Here is a 13,149-nt window from a genome sequence, read left to right on the forward strand (position 1 = left end):
TTATGTAGAAGTTAAGATACCAATATGCTGCTTTGTGGTGTCACTCCTTGGTGAGTTTTCAGAGAAGAGTTGCACATTGTAATCTGTCCTGTAGAAGGTAAATGTAGAGAGAAACAAAGCATGTACAGTAGTTCTTTACATTCTTTGTAGAAAGAAATCAGTATGCAGCCATGCTGCTATGGGTATGTAATAGCATTGCCCATATTCTCAAGTATGTGCATGCAAGTTATTGTGTGCTTCAGGGAGTGAGTCATTTTAAGTAACTTCAAACAGCTAATTTGGAGAAGAGAAGTTTAATCTCATACCTTTGATTAACACTAGGTTAATCATTCAAATTTAAATAAACTGTTTTAATGATGTCCTTTTAAATCTGTATTCAGTAGTTCTAAAATGTTGAGCAAATGCAACAGATGTAAAAATTAATAAAAGATAACTTAATCCTGATGTCCATCTTTATATTCTTAAGAGTTCTAGTAACAAAAGTTACAGCAAATAGTTATACTTGTATGATATTATAAGCAAGCTTCTTGGGTTCTCTCATCCGTTTTGTTCAGAAATTGGTGCTATAATGATCCTCTGAAAAAGGGTGCATCATACTGAATCAGTATATTAAAACGAAATCATGATTTTTGACAGTGGCTGGTTTGACATTGCAGTTTTTAATAATTAACCACTTTCATTGGTGGAAATTTGTTAGCTGAAATGTACTTGACTGAAACTTTTGATTTTCTTCCCTGTTTGATTAGGCTACAAAGCAAGAATGGAAAACAGAATGTGCCATTATCCACAGCAACTGTATCTATGGTTCATAGTGTTCCAGAACTGATGGTTAGCTCTGAGGCAAGTTGAATCACACTACTTTTATTCCACAGTTTGAGATTTCATTTAGCCAGGGGTTCCTCAAAGAGATGTGCCCATTTAATATAAAATATTGGATTGGCCTCACTTTGAGAAGGAAGCTGAGATTTCAGTAAATATAACTAAGATCTGCAAATCTGCACTATAGACATGTATTTAATTAGTTTTTTCTAATAGTGTTAGCATGTACTGATTATAGAAATGCATTAGCAATTGCATCTGATTCTGCAGTATTTTAATGTTACTTACTGCAAGGCTATGATGCCCTTGTGGTGGTGGCGGCAGCTTTGAAATCTTCTGCTTTCCATGAGGTGTTTCTGCCTTTTCAGAAACAAGCAATTGGTGAAAGTCTTATTTTTACCACTTGTAATAACCTCCAAAGGCTGAAATATTTCTGAAACCCAGTTTCTCCACATTTCAAGGGAAGGAAAGAGAAATGACCCATTGTCCTCAGTAACATTTTAGTATCTGTGACATAAACTTTGTATTTGAAAAGCTTGTGAGGCCTAAATATTGCAATAAAACTGAGCAGTGAAGATGTTAAAATAAACAGGAATGTTCCTGTATCACTGGCCCTTTTGGGGAAAAGGAGTTTATTATTTTAAATATAATAAAAAAAAAAATCCCTCCGATTTCCCTGTTTTTTTTCACCAGCTTTCTTTGCTTTTTTCTTTCATACTAACTCTTATTCTTCTTCATTCTATCCTTCTCCTCTGCTTTGTTCTCTTTTTCCTCCTCTTTCAGTTTTAAAAGTTTATAAACAAATAGTTTGGGGGAAGATGCAAGAGTCTAAACAGATGCCAATTTTGGCCAAGCTCTTCAAAGGCACAAAGGGTGGTTAGGACCCAACTCCCATTTGTGCCTTTTAAAAACTCAAACGTAACTTATGTAAATTACTTGCATACATAGCTGGGCACCAGCCAGTTATTCCAGTAAACTACCTGACCTAAATAAGGAGATATAAGTATAACTCACATTAGAAGGCCAGTTTGTGTTTAATTATAACAACTTGTAAGTATGTTAAAACTAGTATAAGAGAGAAACAAATGGATCTCTTTAGTTCAAAGAAATGTACTCAAATACGGCTTTTCATAATGTTAAATTTGCTTACTAGCCATTGATTTTAAATCTCTTCTTAGAGCTTAAAATTATCTGTAAAATCTCCCATTTGTTTCATTTGACGAACTTCAGTTATTTCCTCTAGCACTTTTTGTCTGTTTTGGAGCACAAGCTAAATATGACTTTATTTGTTTCTTCTTTTTGTCGTATGCAACTTGTATATTTTCATCTGTTACACCAATTTCTCTCTGCCTAGGGTGTTAATGATAGACGAATTCACTGAAATGTAGGAGCTTAATTTATTTTCAACTTGAATACTTTATTCTGTCGACGCAGAACGCTCCGAAGGGAGCGTTATTAGAAGTGATTTTCAGTTTTTGGATGCACAGTTTGAGGCACCTGATTTTTTTTTTTGAATATGCTCAGCTCTTTCTGAAAATCAGGCTCTGCTAATGTATCGCAAGTTGTGTATCAAAACTAGTAGGAGTTGCTTTTGAAAATCTTGGCCTTTAATGATTTTTGGTGCCTTGATATGTGTTTTAGATTGGTTGCTTTTAATATAAGAGCAGCAGTGTTTGACAGGGTTCTATACCTAAATTATGCAGTTCCTTTTACTGAAAAATGTCTGGAAAGCTAGCGAAAGTAAAGTGGGTGGGTGGCAAAATCTCTTCAGAAGTTACTGAGCATTTGGGCTTCTGATAAGTCATAAATTTGATTTATTTAAAATTTAATTGACTTGTCTCAGTTTATGCTTAGTCTGTAAATCTCTTTATTATAGCAAGCTGAACAACTAGGGCGGGAAGACCAGCAGCGACTACACCGAAACCGAAAGCTGGTGCTGATGGTAGATTTGGACCAGACGTTAATCCATACAACAGAACAGCACTGCCAACAGATGTCTAATAAAGTAAATATTATTTACTATTACGTTCTTGCTATTACTGTGGCTTGAGAAGTTTTCTGTTCAGTTCTAATGAAGTGACAGTTCTGTAAGAATGTACATTAAAATGTAGGAGAAAAGCTAGTTAAGGAGTGAAAATACATGAGAGACGCAAGATTATGAAGCATATTTCAAAATTTTTGTCATTAGTTAATGAAACACCTTGATTGTTTAAATTGAAATTATTTTTAAGATAACTAATTTACTTTCCATCATTTATATAGTTCTGTGCTTTCTGTTTGTCAGCTTGTACAACAAAGCTAAGCTAGTCATTTTTGATTCTTGGTTTTCATGCTAATACGGTGTGTCTTTTCAGGTTACAGCACCAGAAAAAAAAATAGCTGAACAGACTGTCTTTTAATTAAAAATAAAATGAAAATTTCCATTCATATTAGGTTACTTTTGTCCCATCTCGTACTGTGTTTAGCTAAACCTACCATATATCTGGTCTAAGCTTCTAGGGTCTTAATTAGTAGGGCATCTTCAGCTTGAAAACTAAGTAAATGAGTTAAAAGTACCTTGGATGCTACATGTCCATCTGTGTGAGTCTGCCAATCCATGGGTTTTTCAATAACATTTAATGTTTTTTTCTGTCTCTCGTTGCTGCGTGAAAGATTCTCTCACAGGAAAATGACTATACAAAGTAAACTACTAAAAATAGACTCTTTTCGATCTTATCTCTTATAGTTCTGGTGTTACTTCTAACTAGTAGGTAAAACCATTCTGATGCAGTTAATTTACCCCCAAAAATCCTCTCTGCTGCCCCTTAGCATTTTTTCTGTTTTCCTGACCTCCCACCTAGAAACAGTGCACAGGACGCTTCTAAGGGAGTGTTGTTAGAATTGATTTTTCAGGATAACACCAGGTGATTTTCCAACTCTGTCTTTATTCTTGCTTGCAAAAAGGTGGTATTGTGCTTCTTCAGGTAAGTGTCAAGTTTTCCTTTTCAGAGAGGTTGGTAAGCACCTGTACAGATGAAAATTTACAGTTTATTTTCAAGTTTCCTAGTTGGGAACCTTAAAACAAATAGAGTAACTTAACCTCACACTTCCACAGGGTGGATTTGGTTTAAATCATTATTTAAATCACTAATCAGGAAGTCTCCATTTAGTCATGAATTTCTACATAAAAGTGCATTCTTGTTGTTATAATCTTAATACATATTCTTCACAACTCAGAGATAGATGTAGGTTTCGTTTTTACAAGAGGTACACAATACATTTTTAAAGTGATTTATTTTGAAAACTTTTCAGATTATTTTTATAGCTATATCAGAAAATGAATGATTGGTTATTTCATTTACCAAAGGTAATTGAAGCAGGTATTCCTGAAGTCATTGAGAGGTGAACTTATCTCCAATTCAACAGGTTAATCATTAATATTTGGAGGATTTTTTTGCCATGCTGTATTAGGAGGAGAACATCACCAGACAGACATTTAAATTGCTTTATTTAACTAAAACAGCAATATGTATTCTGGATTTTTTTCTCCAACAGCAAACATATAATATTATAACAAAACAAGCATATGAATTTTTGAATTTAGTTAAACATTCAAGGTTTTTAAAATCAGGTTTGTTTTTATTAAAATTGTTTAACTAAACTAGTTAAATGGAATATTTAAAAACAACAAAAATTAAATCGACTATGTCAGCCAGGTCAACATGAGAAACTTAAAATATTAGCTTCTGCAGCTAACTCAGTCATCTTCATCTTCATTTTCCTGTTTGTTCATAATCTGGAAAAGAAAAACAAGCTTTCCTGCTTTTTCGGGTCCCAAACGATTTCTCAGTTTGAAATAAATTAGTCCAAAGGAAGAAAATATTCTTTCTACACCGGCAGAAGAACCTACTGCTGTTAAAAGTGAGGTTATCATTTCAACAGTCTCTGAATCCAATGCTTAAGTGACTTCCACCAGTTCACTGGTGTGACTTTCTTTAAAACATCATCAGCAAACATATATTTCTTGAATGGTTCACCCTTAGCTCTGAAGTTTATTATAGTTGGTGTTATGGAGGGATGATTGCTGGATGTCCATGTCCTAGCCAACTCCTCTTCAGCAGTTAAGGTTTGACCCTGGTACTGAGTATTGAGAATATTTGTAAGAAAATGAGCTGGAGATAGTGCTTGTCCCATTCGTTTTTTTTAATGCTTGTACTGTAACTCTGTCATTGCATATTTCTCTTTTTAAGATCTCACTCAGTTCCTTCCAGATTTCAACAGCGTCAGCAATAAAACACCTATTTTCTGGCATTTTTTTCAAGGCTACAGAAATAGGCTTCAGGGTACTCGGTATGTGTTCAACATTTCTCATAAGCCCAATGTTGAGAACTTTGGCTGTGACAGTGCCATCTATTTTTTTCACTATTTTGTTCACAAACTGTCATCAGATTAGGCCAGTTCTTGATACAGTGCTCAAAACAGTCCACTATGGAGTTCCATCGCACGTCTTGTGGGAGAGTTAGCTTGATTCCTCCCACTTTTTTCAGCTGCTGCAAAGTGGTTGTTACGGAAGTATTTTGTAATTTCAACAACATTAGTGTTTATTTCTGACACAGTGAAGTCTTTGGCTAGGAGGTGCATCAAATGAGCACTGCAACCGTATGTTATTAGCTTGGGACTCTCTTCTAAATAATTTCTTCTTATCTTGGATACATTTGCAGCATTGTCTGTGACCAAGCTGCGTACTAGACATTTGAATTTTTTTTTCAGTTTGTTATAGCTTTTACTGCTGCTACTTGTAAGTATTCTGCGGTGTGTGCATTTCCTGATGTATCAATTGTTTCTGTAAGGAAGACATTCCCTTCTTCTGTTGTCACACAAGCACATACAACAGGATCATTGTGGACATTGCTCCACCCATCAAGACTCAGATTATCAATTTTACTCTCTAGACTTTTTGCACACTGCTCAGTTTCTCTTTCATACGCTTTTTCCAGCAATTTGCCTGTGACATCTGCTCTGTCGGGTGGACTGTATCCTGATCTTAATGACTGAACCATGTTAATGAAGTATGGGTTCTCAGTCATATGGAAAGGGGAGTTTGTTGCATAAACAAACCGGGCAATTTTTTTCATCGGTTACCTCTTTTTGTAATTTGCTGGTTCTTATCACCAACTTATCTATGGTTGTTTCAGGATGATAGAGGGGTTTTTTTTTTTCTTCTTTTTGCTACAGGTGATATACTGTGGTTATGTGACATACATGATGCGATTGAAACACTATCATTGGCAGATAACTCTGAAACTATAGAAAATGATGGTGGTCTTGAAGGTGGATAGTCTTCAGAATCCTGTATGTTGAGGATGGATTCTCCTAAACAAAATAAGTCAATGCAGTTATTTAATATTACCATACTGCTCATTTAGTATTACTCATTGCATTCACTGACACTCAGTACTACTTTAAAGGTGAAATTGTAAAGGGAAGATCTGCCTATTTCAGCTATTTATTTTTATCACAACTGCATCTAAAATGATAGTACCATAGAGTAACAACTATATTTTTTGCTCAAACATGAGAATTCAAGAATAGTCCAGAAGGAAGACAAGCAGTCCTTAAGAAAGGAATATGAAATAAAAAAGTTTACCAGCATAAAGATCCTGCATGTTCCTTTCATCATTTTCAACGCAGCTTCCTCCTGAGAAGGAACACGTCTCATGATGTTGTTTCATTTGGGCAACCAGGCCTTGCATTTCTTTGTTACACTGTTTGCATTTTGCACGCATGTCTATCTTACCCACAGGTAGACATTAAATATTAAAATATTCCCAAACTGGGTCTCTTTTATGGCCTGCTGTCATAATAGGTTTTCTCTTCTAGTGTGAGAATGGTATGGTAGATATCAAATCAATGAAGGCTACACTCAGAAAGACCTCAAGACTTCTGGAATATGCTGCTCACACAGTTTCACTTTTGTTTCCACTGCCTATCCCTCCCTTCTCACATTTATCTCCAGACTTCTTCTTCTTGTCCAGATCTATTCCGCCCCCTACAATCTTCTATGCATTGAACTTTTTTAAACTGTTCACTTTTAGCGAGAGGTAAGGGATTGACTCTGTACACAAATTTGCAGAGGGACAGTAGAGTTTAAGGTCTGTTATTTCTCACCTCTATTTATTATTTATTTTAAAACATTTTTGCTGTTAACAAGCATGTTACCTCTGGAGACACAAATCCACAGTTTGAGAACTGCAAAACTAAGCATCTCTGATGGTATCTTCTAGACTGAGCATTGAGTCCCACTGGGTAGATAGAAGGATTAACCTAAATAATCTATACAGAAGCCCCTGGAACCCCGTAAGATTGGGTCCCTAATCCATGAACTATTGGAACTCATTTACAAAAGTTTTCTTAAACATTACATGAATATATTGTCTCCTACTAAAGAATTAGAATTTATAATCCCTATTCCATGATGAGATATCTTTGAGCTATAATGTATCTTAATTAAAACTATCTTTAGATTGCTTTTTTCCTCAAAAAGCATTTTATCAAAAAAATCCAATTTAAATAAAACAAATCTATTTTTTTTATTTTTTAAATCTTTGATTGTTATCCACCCTGTACTTCCACATGCCTGACATGGTTATACTTGTTAATGTTTTCCCTCATTAGAGAGGGATCAGTGACGACAAAATAAAATAAATGACCTGCATAGTTCAATGACTGTCTGTCTGGGTAAATCCATGTTTATAAAACAAGTATTCAGGGGGCTCATAAATGAGTGCTCAGCTTACTTTGACATTTCTGTATATCCCTTTCTGAGCTGCTATATGCATTTTCATAGGTAGAGTTTTTTTCATTCAACACAAATTGGCAGTTTGTTTTATTTTTCAGCCCAGTGTGTAGTAAAACTGTCTCACATCATTGAGAGTAAAACAAACTCTTTAAGAAATGTAATTAGATATTTTCATAAAATTTGTTGTGTAAACAAACCTTTGACAGCCTAGGTAACTTTTTCAATATTCTAACGTAAACAATTGCTGCAAGTCAAAAATGTGTTGTACTGCCTTATAAAAACCAAAATATGCTTTGGGTCAAATATATGTCCAAATGAAAATCTTATTCAGCTTAATCGGGCTGAAGTAGGATCTCCGAATAAAGCTGAGGTAAAGGGAAGTGCTTTTAGGCATGTTTATTTTTGTACTAAACTTAATTGCTTTATAAGTCTTGCTATGTGGTTATTTATTCTCTTCTAGGGAATATTCCATTTCCAGTTAGGTCGAGGTGAACCTATGCTGCATACTCGTTTGCGTCCTCATTGCAAGGAATTCCTAGAAAAGATTGCCAAGCTGTATGAATTACATGTTTTTACCTTCGGTAGCAGACTTTATGCACATACAATTGCAGGTGAGTAGCATGCTACTTGGAATACTTGAGTTATCAGCCTTTAAGATTTGATGTGACTTTGACTTTCTATTCTTTTCCAAGTCTCTGTCCATTTATACCTCGAAAGAAGATTCTGTGCAAACTATAATGCCATTGAAGACCCAAAACTGTAAATTAATAATGAAAATTAAAATATTGAATTGGATAAAGAATAGAGTTTTATAAGCAGAATGCTTAACTTTTTTGGACCACAGTCCATGTACTAATTTCTCTTTTACTTAAATACAGTCCTGTTGTTTATTGTTTAGGAAATGAGCCACAACTTTTCTTCTTTCTCTTTGCATTTAAAGAAGGTCCTTACTGGGTGGATTCGATGAGGTATCTGGGTTTCACCCTATGCCTTCCTCAGGCAGTCTGAAAGCAACACTCCCTTCAGGAGAGGGAGTGAGAGACATAAATCTTTTGTCTCCCTTCCATAGAAGTATCAGTGTTAATGTCAATCAGCTGACATGAGAACATAAGAATCCCCATACTGGGTCAGACGAAAGGTCCATCTAGCCCAGTGTCCTGTCTTCCGACAGTGACCAATGCCAGGTGCCCCAGCGGGAATGAACAGAATAGCTAATAGGCAAGTGATCCATCCCCTTTCACCCATTCCCAGCTTCTGGCAAACAGGTTAGGACACCATCCCTGCCCACCCTGGCTAATAGCCATTGATGGACCTATCCTCCATGAATTTATCTAGTTCTTTTTTGAATTCTGTTATAGTCTTGGCCTTCACAACGTCCTCTGGAAAAGAGTTCCACCGGTTGACTATGCGTTGAGTGAAGAAATACTACTTTTGTTTTTAAACCTGCTACCTGTTAATTTGATTTGGTGACTCCTAGTTCTTGTGTTATGAGAAGGAGTAAATAACACTTCCTTATTTATTTTCTCCACCAGTCATGATTTTATAGACCTCTATCATATCCCCCTACTTAGTCATCTCTTTTCCAAGCTGAAAAGTCCCAGTCTTATTAATCTCTACTCATATGAAGAGGAGCTCATATGGAGACCTCAAAGAGGTGCTTATATGGTAGTTCTATTTGTGCCCTTCTCTTGGAGCTGCGATTCAGTATTGGCATTTATTAGAGAATAACGTTTTGTATTTCAGTGTTTTCATATCCTTTCACATCAAGTTATAGATCTTGCCTCTCACAACCTCATTAAAACTTGTTCTCAAATGTTTTAATTTAAAAGGAAAGGGAAATCTACAGTATCATTTTTCAACAGACATAAATGAATGTTAATGCTAGACACATTACCCTAACATGCAAGTTGAGGACACGACCACCAATACATGATTGAACTGTAAACTTGGCTGTTTTGCCCTCCTGAACCTCATGTTTCAGTGTAGTATTTTGTTAATTTCCTTAATTTTTGCTTTTAAAAATACTCTGCTAATATTCCATTAGGATCATGTCAATAGCAGCTAAGTAATTCATTAGTTTGTGACCCCAGTGGAAGAAATAAAAATACACATTAATCTGTCTCAGTCTAGTGAATGTTGTCAGTGAGTAAAATTGTACCTATTGCTGTTATCCATATCCTTATCCTTTTCCTCCTGTTGTATTGTGTCTTGTTATATTTGTAGAGTGTCAAGCACAACAGGACTCTGTTTTTTATTAGGGCCTTTGGGGCCTGTCTAGATACCAGTGTTAAATAATGACCTGAGATGATAAACTACAAGGGATGACAAACTACAAAATAGGGGATTTTGTAGAGAATTTTGATCCAAGTAAGGCATTGAAGATGCAATTTGATGTGCTTAAAGATTGCAAGAGACTCTTGTAACCTGAAACTAATGATTTAGTTAGAGGATCAAAGTAACTTTACTTCTGGAGAGAAGGGAAGGGTGTGTCATCCACTTTGGGACAGAACCACAACACTTGTTCCCCCATTGATTGTATATCATTCGTTATTTGGTGACTGATATACTTGGTGAAGCTCCCTTTAGAGGCTATCAGTGTCATTATAAGATTATAAATTTTGGGGACAGGGACTCTCTTTATTTCACAGCACAGGATACAATGTTTATATGTTAACATACTCCCCTTTTCCTGATGAGAGTGGTTCTGATTTGTTCAGGGAATGAGGAAATGGGACTTAAGCTTGGTTCTCTTGCATGATAAACTTTAGCACTAGATGTGATATGACATTCTAGCTTTTGCTAGTTTCTGCTGTAGTATTCTGTGCTGGCAGGAAGAGAAAGTTGAGTTGCTAATGAGTATGTGAGAGAGTGATGGCTAAGCTGTAGTAATGTGAAACTTGACATAGTCTGTGCATGTCTTGAACACTTGATGGCGGTATTGTTGAGAGAAATAATTTATAGTGGGAAATATTCAGTTAGTATTTAGCAAGGGGTAGCAGATAGCTGGAAGGGAATAGATGAGACAAGGGGAAATAGAAGATGAAACAAAGGAGTCTTTTATCCATATGGAAAAACTTAAACCACTCTGCCTTACCAGATTTCACATACACCATCTGTATGCCTCCCCAGATCTTCTGCACACACCTTTGATCGCCCCTTCCTGCATGCTCCTGAGATCTTTTTTTCTTCTTATCTTGGTGAGGCCCCTATATCTGAGACCAGAAAACATGATTCCCCAGCACGCCTTTGTTTGCCCCTCATGTGCATCCAGGTCCTGTACCCTCTTCACTGTATCTCTTCCCTTCCATATTTTCTGCTTTTGATCTCCTATTTTGTATAAATTTTGCACAAGCTGTCTTATGAAAGGAGACTCAAGGAGCTTGGCTTGTTTAGCCTAAGCAAAGGAAGGTTGAGGGGAGATGTGATTGCTCCCTATAAATATATCAGAGGGATAAATACTGGAGAGGGAGAGGAATTATTTAAACTCAGTACCAATGTGGATGCAAGAACATATGGATATAAACTGGCCATCAGGAAGTTTAGACTTGAAATTAGACGAAGCTTTCTAACCATCAGAGGAGTGAAGTTCTGGAATAGCCTTCCAAGGGAAGCAGTGGGGGCAAAAGACCTATCTGGCTTCAAGATTAAACTCGATAAGTTTATGGAGGAGATGGTATGATGGGATAACATGATTTTGGCAATTAATTGATCTTTAACTATTCATGGTAAATAGGCCCAATGGCCTGTGATGGGATGTTAGATGGGGTGGGATCTGAGTTACTGCAGAGAATTCTTTCCTGGGTATCTGGCTGGTGAATCTTGCCCATATGCTCAGGGTTCAGCTGATCGCCATATTTGGGGTCGGGAAGGAATTTTCCTCCACGGCAGATTGGAAGAGGCCCTGGGGGTTTTTCACCGTCCTCTGTAGCATGAGGCACAGGTCACTTGCTGGAGGAGTCTCTGCACCTTGAAGTCTTTAAACCATGATTTGAGGACTTCAGTAGCTCAGACATAGGTGAGAGGCTTATTGCAGGAGTGGATGGGTGAGATTTTGTGGCCTGCATTGTGCAGGAGGTCGGACTAGATGATCATAATGGTCCCTTCTGATCTTAATATCTATGAATCCCCACACCAGATATGTCCAGTTGCAATAGGGAACAGTGGGCTGAGCTCCCACTGAGACTGGCTGCCACTTAGAGACTTTCGGGCCGTTCCTGTGGCCACCCATCCTTAAAATAAAAATCATAGAATATTTCTGATTCGGATCGGAGGGGGTAGAATAGATGGGTGATATGTTTCCAACCCCAATATATAAGGCCCTACCAAATTCACAGTCCATTTTGGTCAATTTCAGTCATAAGCTTTTAAAAATAGTCAATTTCACAGTTTCAGATATTTACATCTGAAATTTCATGGTGTTATAACCGTGGGGGTCCCAACCCAAAAAGGGTTGGGAGGGGGTCGGAAGGCTGTTGTAGGGAGCTCGCAGTATTGCCACCCTTACTTCTGCACTGCTGCTGACGGTGGCGCTGTCTTCAGAGCTGGGCAGCCATAGAGCAGCAGGCAGCGCAGATGTGATGGTTGCATGGTATGGGGGGGCCAGCCTTACAGGTGGGTGACTGCCCAGGGCCCCATGGTCAGGGTGGTGTGCTGTGATCTCCCCCGCCCTCCCGAATAGTCAGCCCAAGGCCCCTTTAACTCCCCCAAGCGCTAGGCCCAGAGCCAGACAGGGGCAGGGCTTAGGTGTAAGGGTGCTGGAAGCTTTGTAGAAGTGAGGGGAGCCGCTGGAGGCTGTGGCCCCCACTTTTTAACATGAGTGTAGTTGAGGGGGTGGGGGACGGGGCAAACGGCAAGCTTCTGGCAGGCGCAGCGTGGCATTGACGGGCTGCACTTCACGGCAGCGTTGCTCCCCCAAACTGCAAGCCTTAGGCAGGCATGGAGTGGCACTGGCAGGGGCTGCACTTCATGGCAGGGAAGCTAATAAATACGCCTGTGTTTAAAAAAGTGTGGGGGCGTGACCCCTGGCTTCCCTTGTTCTGGTGCCATGGGCTAGGGGTGCCCCAGCCCGGGGCTCCTACAGTGCACTGGCCTCCAGCTTCTAATCCTGGCTGAGCTGAGGAGAGACTGGACTTCCTCTTCTCCTGCAGGAGCTGCTCCTGGGGCTTGGTCAGACCCATCTCCGGGAACCTCCCCTGGCTGCAAGAAGTTCTGTGGCTGCTCCCTGTGCAGTGACTCCTCCCCCTGTGGCTGGAGAGTGGTGGGGGCAGGAGGCGGGGCGGGAGTGCGAAGCTTCCTGCAGCCAGAGGAGGTTCCCGAAGGTGAGTCTGGTCCAGACCTGGAAGCAGCCCCTGCAGGTGAAGAGGAAGTCCTGTCCCTCCCCAGTCCTTCCAGGACTAACAGCTGTAACTCGGTGCATGGTAGGAGCCCCAGCTGGGGCACCTTAGCCCTGGCTCTCTCCAGCAGATTTCATGGGGAGACTAGATGACAGAATTTTCATGGCTGTGAATTTGGTAAGGTCCTTCCAGTGTGTTATAACCTGGCTATTTTCTCTC

The 13,149-nt window shown here is 38.6% G+C and overlaps 1 protein-coding gene across 1 annotated transcript in view; it reads left to right on the forward strand.

The window, feature by feature from the left end:
- The window catches only part of CTDP1 (CTD phosphatase subunit 1), a 168,657-nt gene that overhangs the window by 12,848 nt on the left and 142,660 nt on the right, over positions 1–13,149 (forward strand). The window contains exons 3-5 of the mRNA XM_074944744.1: positions 747–840; positions 2,696–2,824; positions 8,058–8,208. Coding sequence (XP_074800845.1) covers positions 747–840; positions 2,696–2,824; positions 8,058–8,208 — 374 coding nt within the window. The remainder of the gene's footprint in view (positions 1–746; positions 841–2,695; positions 2,825–8,057; positions 8,209–13,149) is intronic.

Source organism: Natator depressus, chromosome 2 (genome assembly GCF_965152275.1).
Source record: "Natator depressus isolate rNatDep1 chromosome 2, rNatDep2.hap1, whole genome shotgun sequence".
NCBI lineage: Eukaryota > Metazoa > Chordata > Testudines > Cheloniidae > Natator > Natator depressus.